The sequence below is a fragment of the Lepidochelys kempii genome, chromosome 10 (assembly GCF_965140265.1).
Source record: "Lepidochelys kempii isolate rLepKem1 chromosome 10, rLepKem1.hap2, whole genome shotgun sequence".
NCBI classification, from domain to species: Eukaryota; Metazoa; Chordata; order Testudines; family Cheloniidae; genus Lepidochelys; species Lepidochelys kempii.
The window spans coordinates 80,711,581-80,726,566 of NC_133265.1; the positions used below are offsets into that span (position 1 = coordinate 80,711,581).

The 14,986-nt window shown below is 36.9% G+C and overlaps 1 protein-coding gene across 9 annotated transcripts in view; it reads left to right on the forward strand.

Annotated features, from left to right (window-relative positions):
• Positions 1-14,986, forward strand: part of IQCH (IQ motif containing H) — a 108,435-nt gene that overhangs the window by 22,589 nt on the left and 70,860 nt on the right. For all 9 annotated transcript variants that reach the window (XR_012154108.1, XM_073304420.1, XM_073304422.1 and 6 more), the window contains 5 exons: positions 2,415-2,526; positions 3,619-3,747; positions 5,023-5,231; positions 6,319-6,870; positions 7,501-7,567. Coding sequence is in view for 8 of the 9 variants with exons in the window: in XM_073304420.1 (XP_073160521.1) it covers positions 2,415-2,526; positions 3,619-3,747; positions 5,023-5,231; positions 6,319-6,870; positions 7,501-7,567 (1,069 nt within the window). In the remaining variant the exon portion in view is untranslated. The remainder of the gene's footprint in view (positions 1-2,414; positions 2,527-3,618; positions 3,748-5,022; positions 5,232-6,318; positions 6,871-7,500; positions 7,568-14,986) is intronic.

Sequence of the window (14,986 nt, forward strand, 5' to 3'; positions counted from 1 at the left end):
AGGCTGGATGAATCCGTCCTTACTGCTTCTAAAATCAGCTCCAGAGGGAGTTCTAGTAGGCACTGAGCCCTTGCCTACTGGAAAGGGAGGGAGGGAGACTTTTCTCTTTCATAGCAGCATATTGTGCATCCACTAGACTGATTGACCAAGTTTCTCATTTCATTTGTCCTTTGCCTGCTGAGCAGAGCAGCTCTGAGATTAGCATTTTCTTCTCCTTCCTATGTTGTGCATTGGTAAATTTAACAGGTTTATATCTGGAACCTTCATCTAAGCCATTTGTCACAAATGGGTAAAGTCTCAGAGCGGCCTGTTATTGCTGACAAAACTCTGCTTTCACTTTTCTCAGCTTTATCTATTGTTGCATTTTAACTTGGATCCCAGATACTTCTGATTTCAGAAGCAACCTGGCAGGGGTACTTTATCAAAGGCTTTCTGGAAATCTGGATAAACTGTGCTGTATGCCTCAGAACTGTCAGGCTTGCCTTTTACTTCTCCAAGATGGTTGAGAATAGTAAACTGACTTTCTTGACTCCCTAGATTTACCTGTGCCTTACTGGCCCTAGAATCAATCAGGCAGTGCCATTTTCTGCTGATGTGGTTTTACTGTCTGGTTTTGATCTGGTTTTGGCCAGATCCCCAATTGGTGTAAATTGTCATGGCCCCATTGAAGTCAATTGAGCTATCATAATTTAAACTAGCTGAGGATCTGGAGCTTTGTTTTTATAGTTATAAAGCAGAGCCCCATTTATCCAAATGGAACAAGCAACATGGAATTTATTTGGATAAACTGGAGTTCACAAAAGAAGGGGAAGTTTTTCACAAACTTAATTAAATTGTTGTCCCTAAGAAGCTCATAAACCGCAGTTTTCAGATATGTAATGTATGGAAGGGAACACAACCCATGGGGTTTCAGGTAGTGGATTCTACAACATACATTATTATTCAGGCTTTATGTTCAGTACTATCTTCCTGTCTCCTTGATAGATTCCTCCCAATCCACCTGCAATAACATCTCAGAACATGTAGTGTATTTAAGAGGTTTTTAAAATCACTTTATATCACCCTTTCAGCATAGCCATTCATATGGAGATATTTCTATATTTATATTGATAGAACTCACCAATAATTAGAAATTGAATCTTCTATTCTGAAACATTACAGCAGATTTTTAGAACAGTGGTATGAAACAATGTTAAATTAAAACAGATTAGAAAGCACTTTCTTTCTCTCCTTCCCTCTTTCATCATTACAGCTATTTGCTTTGACATTTTTCTTGACTTGTGACCAAAGATGTGATAATTTAGTCCTGAAAATAATAATTGTCAAATCTGTGATCAGATATCAGACCAACTCGTATTGTCTTTCTCCATGTGAGTGCCAGTTATAACCTTGGCCTCTGAGTTTGCATGTTCAATTTTGCATGTGCAGAAATAGGCAAGCATCTGTTTTATGGTCACAAATCAGGATATTTGTGATGTTTAATAGCACAAAGTAAGTGCATGCCTACAGTTGCACGCACAATATCAGAGGCTCATTTGCTCCCCTCTCTGAACACTCATTTGCTTCAGGTGAGATTGGTGCACACAGAATGGCAATATCTGGCCCGTAGTGTATAGCAAGATGTATCCTTACCAGTGCGAAATGGAAAATGTGTATGATACCTGAAGAGGGAGGCAAAATGGTTAGTGATGATGTTGAGTATGTGTGTGTGTATATAGTCATGTAAGATTATGAAATCTGTACTTTGCACTGTGCAATGCTCCATATATGGGATACTTATCATAATAGCTATAATGTCACTGCCATGTGAGGATTATGTGTGCGTGAACACGGTGCCTTCACACCGGCACTTAGAAGATGCAGGCTTTATCTTTAAGGTACCTTCAGACTCCATCATCCTATAGTAATTAATGTTCACTGATTACAAATAGTTACGTATACCGTAAGTCCAATAATATTCTGTGCAGTGAATTTGCTTTGGATCTATTTACGTATTTCCAACTACTATCTCCTGCTTCCTTTCCTTTCCAGTACATGGCATGTGTACATGTTTCCTGTATTCAAAGCCTGCTCTGTCAAGAGATACTATGTTTATGATATAGTCATTAAAATTGAGCAAAGTCCTTGCAGTTCCTTTATTAACTAGTACACTGTCTTTGTGTAGCAGAAATTGCAAGACATTGATTGGATTTAATTAACTTTATTTTAAATTACATACACTAATGACAGTAGACAATAGTGCAGCATGTTCATAAGCAGTAAAATCAGTGCCCGTACTGTTACATTATTAAACCTTAATGAAACTGTTCATAGCAGAAATTGTATTTATTATTTAGCTTTATGCAAGTAGAAAACTGAGTTCTTTGCAAAACCAGGAATATGGTTTACTAAAGGATCATTCTGTCGGTTTTTAGGTATGCACTCAGAAGATAGTGAAAGGCCCTACAGTTGGTAACCTCTCGGCTTTGCCTGCCTCTCATCAGATGGATGCTCCCTTACCTATATTGGAAAGGGATGCAAGGAAAGGTCAGTCATAGATGCCTACTCCTGTCATTTTTAAGCCAACAAGATGAAATACTGAGCTCTAAGAAGGCAATGTTGTCTGCTGAGAGTCAAGACCTTGTCTGCCTTGTGCAAGCCACTTAGCGTCTCTACTCTTCTCCATTTTACAGACTGGCATAATAATATCTGCTGCACAGGAATATTGTGAGACTTCATTATTTAATGTTTGTAATGTGCATTGAGATTCTTTGATAAGAGAACTGAAAAGCATTATCATCATCAGTAAAGGGTAAGGGCCAAATCCTGGCTGCTTATCCCGTGAATGGATTTATGGGAAAAGAGCTTGCCAGTTGGAGAACCTTGAGGCACAACTGTTGTACCCCATGCTAGACTCCCCCAGAACCAACAGAGTTCATTTAAGGGACATCGTTGGTTTATTAAGCACATGCTTTCTGTAAGCCAGCGATCCACTTCTTAAACAGAGTTTTGTTGCTGCTGGAAAGAAAAATCTGTGAAGACTTTCTGTGTGGTTGCACCAAGATCAAAATAAGTGGCCACTATGAATGCCTGTTTCTTCAGAATAAAAGGGCCTGAAGTTGCCCCAGGACTGTAACTGGAGCTGCATTTGGATTATTTAGAAAATGGATCAAATCATTTGTAATAATTCCATAGCCGCAATTACAGTGTAATTTACAAGTCTTTCTTTTCAGTAGTTCTACTACATGTACCTCAAACCTGCCATTTCACAAACATATAATTCCTGTTTATAATACTGCCCCAGTACAGTATAAATTTCATTTGTATGTCACTATTTATAGGCAAAGTTTGCCTTCCTTGAATTTGTCACATAAAGATCACCACTGCTCCTCTAGTTCCAATTGGCTTGAGGAAGAATTCATTAAAGCAAACAAAAAGGCTTGTCTTAATCTCCATCTAATTTCTTTCTTTACAATTACTAGTTGACAACATCTTGTCTTTCATGATTGGGGAAAGAATAGCTACAAGGCCTTTAAAGAGAGTGAAACATTTTTCTTTAGGTAACCTGAGATGATCCATGTAACTTTATAAAACAAGAAATTAAATATACATTGTTCAGCAGGGTTTTTCATTTTCTAGGTATTCTGAATCTAATTGAGCGAAGGCTAATCCCACCAGCAGCAAAGATTACACTTGAGTCACCTCCTGTTGTACCCAAAGCAGCTCCTCTCCATGAATTTCGCAAACAGCGCAAGAAGCCACCTGTAGGTAAGGATAAAGGATTGATAATGCTAATCAGTTAAATTCTGAACTTTCCCTTCTATTCCCCAGGCTCTTGTTTTCTCTTAAGAGAGCTGCTGAAGCAGTGAACTCAGGGCCAGGTTTTAAAGGTATTTAGGCATCTAACAGTGCAGATAGGCATTTACCGGGATTTTCAAAAACATCCAGGCCCCCCAGCTCCCATAGATTTTGATTAGGGGCCAAATCCAGGCTGCTTATCTGATGTGTGGATGTATTGGAAAAGAGCTTGCCGGTTGGGGAATCATGGGGCACAACTGTTGTGCCCTACTCCAGGCTCCCCCAAAGCCAACAGAGTTTATATTCAGATGCACTCTTGAGGCTGGAGTTCCAAGTTTTCAACAGGAGTTCGGTACTAGGACACTCCTGAAAATCCTACTAGACGCTTATCTGCATTGGTAGATGCCTAAATACCTTTGAAATCTGGCCCTCAGTTCTCAGTAGTGAGTAAAGCCCATGATTCAACCTTGACTTATGCTATCTGATTGGGAATGGATTTTGCCAAGACACTGGAAGGAGCTGTGTGTCTGGCTATCTCAACTAGAGGAAAATCAGAGAGTTACTCAGAGGAGGAGTGCTACCAAAATACACCAGACCTGAACTGTGGAATACAGAATCTACACAAAACTAGTGTTCTCTTGCTGCATAAGTCCGTATAGAAAGGCTGAGGTCCCTACGGCAGGAATGATCAAGTCCACCAGTGAGTCAACAGCAGTTGCTTTGGATTTGAAAGGCTTCATGATGGATGGACATGACCAAAAAATGAAACCAAGGGCTGTGAGTTATCGTGGCAGTGGCATGGAATCACATGCAATAAAAGTGACAAACATTTCAGGAGTATATAGTCTACACTGATTAGCTGCTTTAATATATTATGGAAAGTGGAAAAACTGTTGGCTGGTACACTAGCTTTAGAAAATGTATATTAAAAATTTCTGCGGTTTTCTGTAACCTGATACCAGCATCTGTGATAGCAAATCTGTAATTGTCCTTCAGTCTGTTAGGCTTTTATTAGTATTTGATGACAAAGTTATATCATTAGTACTTTCCTCCCAAAATATTACTGGTTTGGTCAAAACTTAATATTTGGATTACATCTTTTGGAAATAGCAACCTATTTGGACATCAAAATAAAGTAAGATAGCTTCTGGGCCAATTTCTACCAGTGAAATTGCACTTTATTTTGATTGTATGGTGTTTCTTTTTAGTAGTAAAACCTTACATTGCATTATTCTATTGGTACAGGAGGGATTGGTAGCAAGGTGGACTTTGCTGGTACAGACATCTTTCCAGACTCACAGAGGGGTCCCGATGACTCATATTGCTCAAACAAAGGTAGCATTGCTCCACCTCCATCCAGCAGCTCCATGGCTTCAGCTAAGAAATCAAAGCGATTATGGACACAACCAGCTCAAGGGCTGGAGTTGATAAATTGTGCTTCCCCTCAGCCAAAGGTATTTAAGCATTGGTGACAACAAGGTTTTATCATGTAGGTTTTCATTACTGTCTTAATCAAAGATTGTTTAAGACATGATCCGGGACCACTGAATCAGGCCAAAGCCAAGGAAGTAAATAGAGTGATTTCCTCTAGTGCCAGTTTGCTGAAGTGTCTCTCCTGTAATTCTTGCATTGTTCATATAGGCAAACAGAATGTCTCAGATGCAGCTCTAGGAGAGTCTGAGCCTGCGTGGCTGATTTCAATTATTACTTGAGGCTTGATGGTTGTTCTTGGTATCTATGCATAAGGGACATTTCCTTCCCTTTACATGCACCTGAATTACAGTGTTGTTTACCAATCAGGGCTTGGAGTTTTGCTTGGCCTTTTAAGACTTTTGTATCATTCGCGTGCTGATCGATGCCATGGCTCAGATGAGAAATGAAAAGGAAAAATCAAGCTTGGTGAATAAGGCTGGAAAATTAATGAGATAATATCAGTTAAAATAATCCTGCAAAAAAGTCCCTTGAAATAAGTAAAGTTGTAGCAAAAGCTAAAACTGGTGACCTGGCTGAAGTCTCCAGTGGAGACAAGAGTTCTGGTAGGATTCAGAAGTGGTGAGTCTTGCTAAAAGTAGTTTTGGGAGATGAGAGTGCTGCCTCTGGTAAGCGTGTAACAGAGGATGTTATCCATTCTCTCAGGATTGGTGGACATCTTATGAATGAGATAACAATGCTGGAAGGCTGTCGTTTGGTAAATCATACAGATTGTGGGATCAGCTGACCATATCAGAGTTACTGTAGAGCTTTATTTTATATATGATAAGATCAAGCATAGTTCCCATGAGCAACTAATATATTTCTATAAAAATGTTAATAGTCTTGCGTGTCCCCTAAGGTACTTTTCTGGTAATGAGTTTTAAAGTATATATGGGCCCGCCTTTGTGCTTATGACATGTATATGTTAAATCAATATGAGGAATACATTTCTGGATCCATAATTTCCCACAGTTGTGTAGTAAATGATAAAATGGTAGTATGTCTTGACCACTCATTTATAAGTAGCTGCAATTACTTTTAATCTGTGGCTGTGCTCTCTTTCCACAGAGCCCACATATGATGCCACCTCAGCCTTTACAGAATACGTTTTTGGATTATGATATAACTATTTACAATGGCACTATAGATCATAAGGCTCCAGATTTCCTGGCATTCAAGCAGCACTGTTGTTTATCCTGGGGAAGTATTCTTTCTTTCTTGGAACATGTTGAGAAACTACTCAAGGACTACGCTGTACCATTGGCTATAATAAAGGGTAAGAAATTGATGGAGCTCATATCGGACTTTGAACTTAACCAGAGGCCTACCAGAGATGACCTTCTGTCGGTGATAAAGAACCGGACAACTGTGAAAAGGATCTTAAATCAACCTGGCCAGAGATACAAAGGGCAACATGGTACTGAAATGGCTGCCACAAGGATCCAAGCAACATGGAGGCGCTATACGGACAGAAAAGCCTATATCCATTTCAGGCAGCAGCAGTGGGCATCAGGTGTGATTGCCATTTCTTGGCTCTTGCATAGTCACATGGCACGTGTAAAAAAGACCCTGAAGGAATCACGTCAGAGACACCTGGAGAATTTTTACATCAGGGCCAAGGTGTGCAGTGCTGCCAGCTGCTACAGCAGCACTTCTGTCCTAAACATCTCTTGCTTGAGTAATCGCAATAAGCTGTTTCCATTTTTTTCCCTTTAACTGTACATTTGTCCGAGCATCATATTTCATCCTTCATCAGTGATTCAGCCTTTGTGGCTGCAGAATCTGTTGCAATTTTTCTATGGAAAATGTCCCTTCACTTTGACTTTGGTAGTTCTGTCAGAAAATCAATGTTTTAACTGCATTACCGTAGCTCCCAATATATACCTTGTGGCAGTAAATTGGCTGGAAAAAAATCCCTCTCTTGTCTACATTGCTGTCACCACTTTGTCAGAAAGTATTTAAGTTTGTAGACAGCCTTTTAATTAGTGCTCACAATTTCATTTATGTTTGCTTTCTTTTTTTTTCATTCATATTCTGTTAATTAAGTGAGCAGCCTCTAATCTTCCCCTGCCAGTAGCTTCATGTAGCCACCTAATTAAATTAATTGGGGAAGATGTTTTAAGTATGTAATTAAATCAATTAATATAATTTATGCCTGGCTTAACTGTACAGTGGAAAAACAGCTGAAGTTTGACTAGATGAATCCACTACAGCTTCCTGTCACTGATCAATGCTCTTCTTGATTTTTAGCATCTGGCAGCCAACTGGAATCGCATCAGGACCTCCAGGAGGACTATTATCCATATCCCATCATTAGGTATAACACTTTTGCCTGCAAATCTATCAGCAACCTCTATTACCCACCACATTATGACTCCTTGATTGAGTTCAAGGAAGGCCCCTTGTTTTATTCAAATTGGTCTCGGCAGGAAAATGTTCTCAACATGATGAGAGTAATAACACAGGGCCCTCGCTCGAAATGGCGTTTAATTTGGGGATTAAGCAAATAAAGTCATTATGTGGAGGCCGCTATTCAGTGGAGAGGTGATTTGCTGTAATTCGCTTTCATCTGTATGAAATGAACTAAAAAGTTGTATTTTTTCCCCCTGAAATAACAGATAATGTTTTCAGTCTTCTTTAATGATAGCAGAACGTGTGCCTATGTATGTTGTTGCTGTTACAGCAATAAGCCAGGGTATTGCTTGTACACTGTTTTTAATCAAATGTGCAGTCAAAATGATAAGCTACATTCTCTGAAATTATTTAGTTCTAATTACGAGCAGATGGGATGCTTTATTTGCACCTAGGGCGCCTGAGCAAAAGGAAATGCTGTGTGAACAAGAATAATTAAGAAGTTGAATAGTGTTTTTTGCGCTTAAATAATCTGCAGTTTCATGTTAATTAGCACTAATGTAATTATTTAATTACATTTATGAATTGGGGAACTTAAAAGCTGTTTTCTGCAAAGCGGTGGCCAAATGTAGTTGTTTAGAAATTATAGAATATGATTTCTTGGGAATTTCCAAAATGCACCAATAATCTCTTAAAACATGAATTGCTGTCAAAATGTTTGTGATTTGATTTATTTTCTACGCTTTCATAGCAAATTAATTGACCTTAGAGAGTTAGGATTTCATGAATTGAATTGGCTTAGATTTGAATTAATGAAAACTGTTACAAGTTCTGTCTCTCATATTTATGGAATATATATCCTTTGATTTTTATGAGAAGATAGTTTTGCAAATTATGTTAACATAAATATATAGCCCACTGTTTTTATTTGCACATTGATCTTAAATTCTCACGTAAATTAATATGCCAGATTAAATCATGTATCAGAACTCTAATTTAAAATCATGAACATTTAAAAATAATATTTAAATTCTAATGGTTTTGAACCAAATGAAAATGGGAATTGGGAGGGAGATCAGTTATAGAAGAAAAACAATTGTTAAGTAGATCTGTAAACTCAAATGTCAGCAATATTGCTAAGCAACAAATGCTTTTCAAGTTGTTTTCAAAACTTTGGTATTATAAAAATTATAAAGACTTTGGTATTATAAAAATAGACAAACTTTAAAAACTCTTTTTTTAAAGTGAAATGTCCCTGGTACTCAAATGACCCTGTTAACTTCCAGCAAAATGTACAGATATAATTGAAAATATTTAGAATCTCCTGATGACGTGTTTAAACTAAATAGGGATTCCATTTTCATTTGTCATTTGACCTAGTGTCTAGCCCCTTATCCTGCAACTTATTGTATGCAGCAGTCTGCATGCATGTAAGAAGTTATATGATTTGGGCTCTAGATAGGAATCTTCTCTCTTTAAAAAAAATAAATAGTCTGTATTAGGTACATTTTATTATGAGTTCAAATGTTTTCTTAGAAAATAACCAGGTATATATAACTACCAAACGAAGAATATATTAAAATTATGTCAATCAAAATAGGGATTCTTAAGGTATTGTAATCAAGTGTATTCATGTTTATTTGCTGTAAATATATGCAACTGCATTGAGACTTCTGTTACAGAATTCAGGTTTTTTAGATATATTTTAGTTTCCTATAAGCATTTTTGTCCATGTTGAAAGTTAGAATAAAAGCTTTGTACTTTTTTTTTCTTTTATAAGAGATTCAGATTGAAAACAGAATTTTTAAAAAAGTTGAGTTGCTTTTGAGATATTCAAATATAAAATATCTGGAAGCTAACCAGATTGACACAAACAGAGCTTTAAACATAGTTTACATTTTAAAAACTGAAAACATGAAGGCTTTTCAGTTCTCTGAACTAAGCCCCTTTCAAGTATATAATAAAATTAAATAAAATGAGAACATTTGACATTTTTAAATATGCTTCTCTGCATGGGTTTGTTTTTTCAAAGATATTTTCATTAGGTTTTTCATCCATCACTAAGGCATTTCCAGTTACTGTCACTGTAATTTATCAGAAGATCTTCTCTGATTGTTGTTTTGCTCTGACAAGTACTGTAATAATACCTGTTGTGAAAAACACTGCTAATTTCTTGTAGCCAAGATATCAAAACAACTCCTCTTTTTGACCTAATTGAGCATTGGAATAAATAAACTTGATTAGATGTTTACACAAGAGGCTACACTACTCTTTGAACTAATAATATGCATTTTATAATCTGAAGATAAACGTATCTCTAAAACATTATGGCCCTACTCAACGCTACTTACTCACACAAAATTCCAACTGACTTCAACAGGAATTTTCTCAAAAGAATTGAGTCATATCAACATAAAAATATGTCTAAGTAACACTAAAGTTGGAACACAACTGCTGAGCACCAAGAAGTGCATGTTTTGACAAAGTATTTTTCACCAACAATATTTTTTCTTTGCAGTATAGTTAGTTAAGAATGGAGGACTAAATCCTAGCTCTGTTGAATTCCAATGGACTTCATTGAAGCCAGAATTTCACCTGAGTATCAAAACCTGAATCTCTTCTCACACAGGTGGAACTCCCCTGAAATCAGGCCACATTGTTAATTGTGAATTTCTCAACTTTTTTCAGTTTGAAGAATGTTTCAGGACCATTACAAGTATCCATTCTCTGCACATGACTAAGGGAAATATTAAGTGAGATGATTGGTTAAAGAGACACTGTCAAGTTAAAAATTATAGTTTTTTAAGGAACAAATTTCTATATTAATTTTACTAATAACAAAGCCTTGTTTTATTAAAACTGGATTTTAAAAATCTAATCTAACTTTCATTATTTAAACAGGTTGTTACTTTTTGCATTTCTCTTTGTTAATATAGTGAAAACAGGCTAGTCAGTTTCACTTTTGTTTATAGTCATTTTCAAGTCAATTTCACTTTCAAATTCTAATGCTTTAATTCAGTGCTGCAATATTTCAGTTGCAAATACTGTTGGAGAATGTTTTATTTTTATATAACTCTTTTAATTGGATTGTTTTAAAATGATAGAACCTTCTTTTTATCATTTTTGCAAAAATTAAATTTGGGGCTTAATTTGACCTGACTCTAGGTCAAATTCCATTTGCACTTACACTGGTGTAAAATTTGGGGTAACTTTTCTGATCTTTAATATGATTTCAAGCAAAAACATTAATGGACTGTAATTATCCACTGAGAATTTAGTATCATCTTCATTAAATTAACATGTAAATATTAAAAAAAAAAAAAGTATATATAATTGCAGTAAGATATTCTAGTTCTTGAATTATGGTTTATCTTATTACAAGAAGAGCTGCTTATTACAACACAGAGCCACTGTGGCATTATTTCCTAATAAAATTACTGCTCCACTCAGTAACACTGCTCTGCAGAAACTTTGCATAATATATGGTTATTGTCGCTTTCTCCTGTGTTCCTTCTCTCCCTCCCCCTCCTCAGTACCTCCTCCCCATTTTAACCCCTTCTCTCTGTTGCATGTGAGTGCAACTCCTGTGCAACTCTCATGTTCTTTTAGAAAACGGTGTTTCAACGCATACTAGTACTTCAAAGTAAATATGCCAAGTATATTGGGCAAATTAGAAATATGTTTTAGCACATGTGACCAATATATTAGGCACTATCAGCTGGTTAAACTCCAGCTGTCTTTCTTCCCTCTTTTTTCTGCAGGGAAAAAAACACAACCCCAACTTTCTGACACTGTTTTGTCTTTGCCACCTCCGTGCTTCATACCACTGCTTTTATTTTAAAAGGCAATTCTGAAAGGTGTTATGGGTTGTTTGCTGGGGCCAGGCACTAATGGGGACCCACAAAACATATTTAGAAAGGCTAGTGAGTTCTGGCAGGGGCTGAGATGGGGAGGCAAAGGTAGTCCCTTTACTATTACCTTCTACTCCCCATTTTCTCTGACTCTCTTCTCAATTACCCCAGTGTAAATTGGGAGTAACTCCATTGAAGTCAATGGAGCTATATTGGTCTGAAGCTGGTTTTAGAGAAGCAGACCCTCAGTGTTCTTTCGGTAACATAATCACACATTGCACTTGGAAATCCACAATTCTCGCTCTAAGAGATTGAGCTTTTCTACAGTCCAGCTCAGCCATTGACACATCATGGTGGATCGATGCTGAATGTGAGTGAAAGGTCATATCACCAAGCTCTGATAAGCTGCAGGTTTGGGAGACCAAAATATTACCAAATCATTGATTTCAGCTACAACTGGAAGCATTATCTACCCATGCTGTCACTATACACCATCCAAAGTCATGATTCTGTGACTCAAAAGAAGATCTATGGTTATGGCTTGAGCTCATAGTCAGAGATTCTGTAATTGCGTGAACATTTCAAACAAAACCCAGCTGCCCAAAGTATTAGTTAGACCTAAAACAAATGCATAACTGCACATATCAAAATTGGAAGTACACGGTACATTCACAGCACACTGACTGCAAATGTAATCATATGTAAATTAACTGTGGGCCGTTATAAAGAGGACAGTGATCAATTGTTCTCTATTTCCATTGTAGGTAGGACAAGAAGTAATGGACTTTATCTGTAGCAAGGGAGATTTAGGGTAGATATTGTGGAAAACTTTCTTACTATAAGTTTAGTTAAACTCTGGTATAGGATTCCAAGGGTGCTGTGGAATCCTCATCATTGGAGGTTTTTAAAAACAGGTTGGACAAACACCATTTCAGGGGTGATCTAGGTTTATTTGGTTCTGCCACAGTGCAGAGGCTGGACTTGACGACTTCTCTAGGTCCTGTCCAGCCCTACATTTCTATGATTCTGTGATACTGTGAAGCTGATTGAAGCTGCAACAGGTGGAACTGAAAGAGGCTCCTTTAATGAGTAGTATCAACAGCCGAGCATATAACAGGTGCCAGGACTTACCGTTGGTGTAGTGCATGCTGTGAGCTGGTCGGTGCGTGGGACACAATGTGTGAAACTGGAATTTTGCTATTGACTTCAATGGCGTGAAGATTTCACACAGTTTGTTTGTGACATGACGTATGTCATTGGTATTTAGGTAACTAATTTTAGAAAATTACATACTGTAGCTGATATAGTGCACTTGGAGAACTACATCAATGTCAAAGTTACTGAAATTTGTTCCATAGCTAAAATTAAATATTTGCCGTTTAAAATAATTGTGCATTGTCAAAATGACAATATTAATACAATTTTTCTGCCAAAGTATGTTCCCTAAATACTAAACTATTTTCATATGTACAATACAGTGCTTGGAAACCAGTTGTCTGTTTCCTGTGTCTAAAATTTAGGAATTATTAAGCACCAGAGTTAATGTATTAGAAATATGAGAGGGTGTCAGGAACGTGGATTATAATCCCTGCTCTACCACTGATTTATTATGTGACTTGGGCAAATTATTTAATTTATCTATGCCTCAGTTTCCCTATGCTGACGTCACAGGGGGGTTGTAAAATTTAGTTTTTCATGAGATTGAGGCCAAGATTTTCAGAAGCATCCACTAATTTTGAGTGCCTCAGTTGAGACTGACATTGAGAGGTGCTGACCATTCACAAGTGCAGTTTTAAGTTAATGGCAGCTGTGGGTGCGCAGGACCACTCAAAATGAAGCTGTGTGTGTCTCAAGTTGAGGCACTGGCAATTTGTGGTTGCCTTTGAAATTTATGGACTAAATCTTTTTAGAATTTAATTTCTCGGTATTTCCTTTGGGGCATTGCTTCTATAGATCATGGACATACATACAGAACAGCACTGACATACCCTTTGAGAATGCTGCTGGTTACTCATCACTAATTCTCTGATCAAAAACAAATTCCTTATAATAAAAAAAAGGAAAAGGTGCAATAGCAGTACCCTTTGCAAATCTACTAATGCTCTTCTCTTACCAAAATTTAATACTTCAGTATTTAAGCAAATTGTAGTCATAACAGATGGTTCTCCATGTGCAGATGTATGGAAAACTGTAACATCTTCATGTTACCAGATCTTGTTAACAGACCACTTAAGAGTATATGTCAAACGCTGGGTATTAGACTGCACATCCTATTGATTCAGCAACAACTGCCTCTATTAGCAATTGATGTTATGTTTTTATTAGAATATTTTTTCTAGCAGGTTCATTTAGGATTAGCTAAATTTTAAAATCTACACAATTAGAGATTATAGTCACTCTAAACATGTCATTTACAGAAGCCTTTTAGAAGGTGAGGATATAATCAGTCCGAAATCTGCCCTTCAAATAGATAATCCTAGCCCAGACAGGTTGTTAGTCATCCATACACTACATCCTCTGGAACAAAGTGATCAGATGTCATTGGGGTTGTACTCTGGGTGCCTTTTTTAATGAGGCATTTTTTGTTGCCTTTTATCTTTGTTTGAAGGAAAATGTGCTGATAGAATGGACCTGCTTGATCAGAAGGGATCCTTACTTAATTGTGATGGCACTGACTTTTCTCTACTGTTGAAAAAAAATAACAGCAACATGCACAAACCCAAATAAAATAGACACTTGCATGTATTTTGGGGTTATAACGCTCTACAAGGTTTAATACTGCAGTCCCTCTTTAAAAATCTCATTTTACATAGGTATGATGTCGCTCCTGTCCAATAACAAAAATGGCTAATTAAATTCAGACATGTGATATCATGTGTGTTTAGTTGGTAGAACACACTTCGTTCAGAAGGCCTCCATTCAGAGAAGTCGTAAGTAAACAAAAGGATTGAAAACCTTTTATAGGACTGTCAGGTTTGAACGTTAAATGCCTCACTTCAACTGTTTCTATAAAATATAATTGCGGTAGAGGGAGACATGAGGAAATTGTAGGTTCACTAAAGAGGCCAAAAGTCCAAATTTATGATATTTTCCTGAAAATTGGCATCGCAAAAATATACTCTCAGTAGGGTTTCCACTAGTACTAAAAATGAGCGGCTTTTATTTATTTGTTTGTTTGTTTTATTTTGTTCCTCCTTTTTGGTGCATGTATTTTCTTTTGTGTGCAGTATCAGCAAATCCTTGCTTCAGACAGCAAGGTATTTAGCCTAAATCAGGCTGTCAGTCAAGAATGAATCTGAGCTAACATTTAAAAAATATTGCATAGGAGCTATGCATACCAAAACCCAATAAACTACACCTCTGGAATTTGAGCATATGCTGCATTTCTCACAATGCATTAAACTTTCATCCTTGCATGATGCATGTCACAAATTTGCATGTCACAAATCCTCAGTGTGCTTCCATGATCCTGGTACTGGGAGTTTTACTGCATTAATAAAAGAAAAAAAAATAATAAAAATAAATAGATTGAA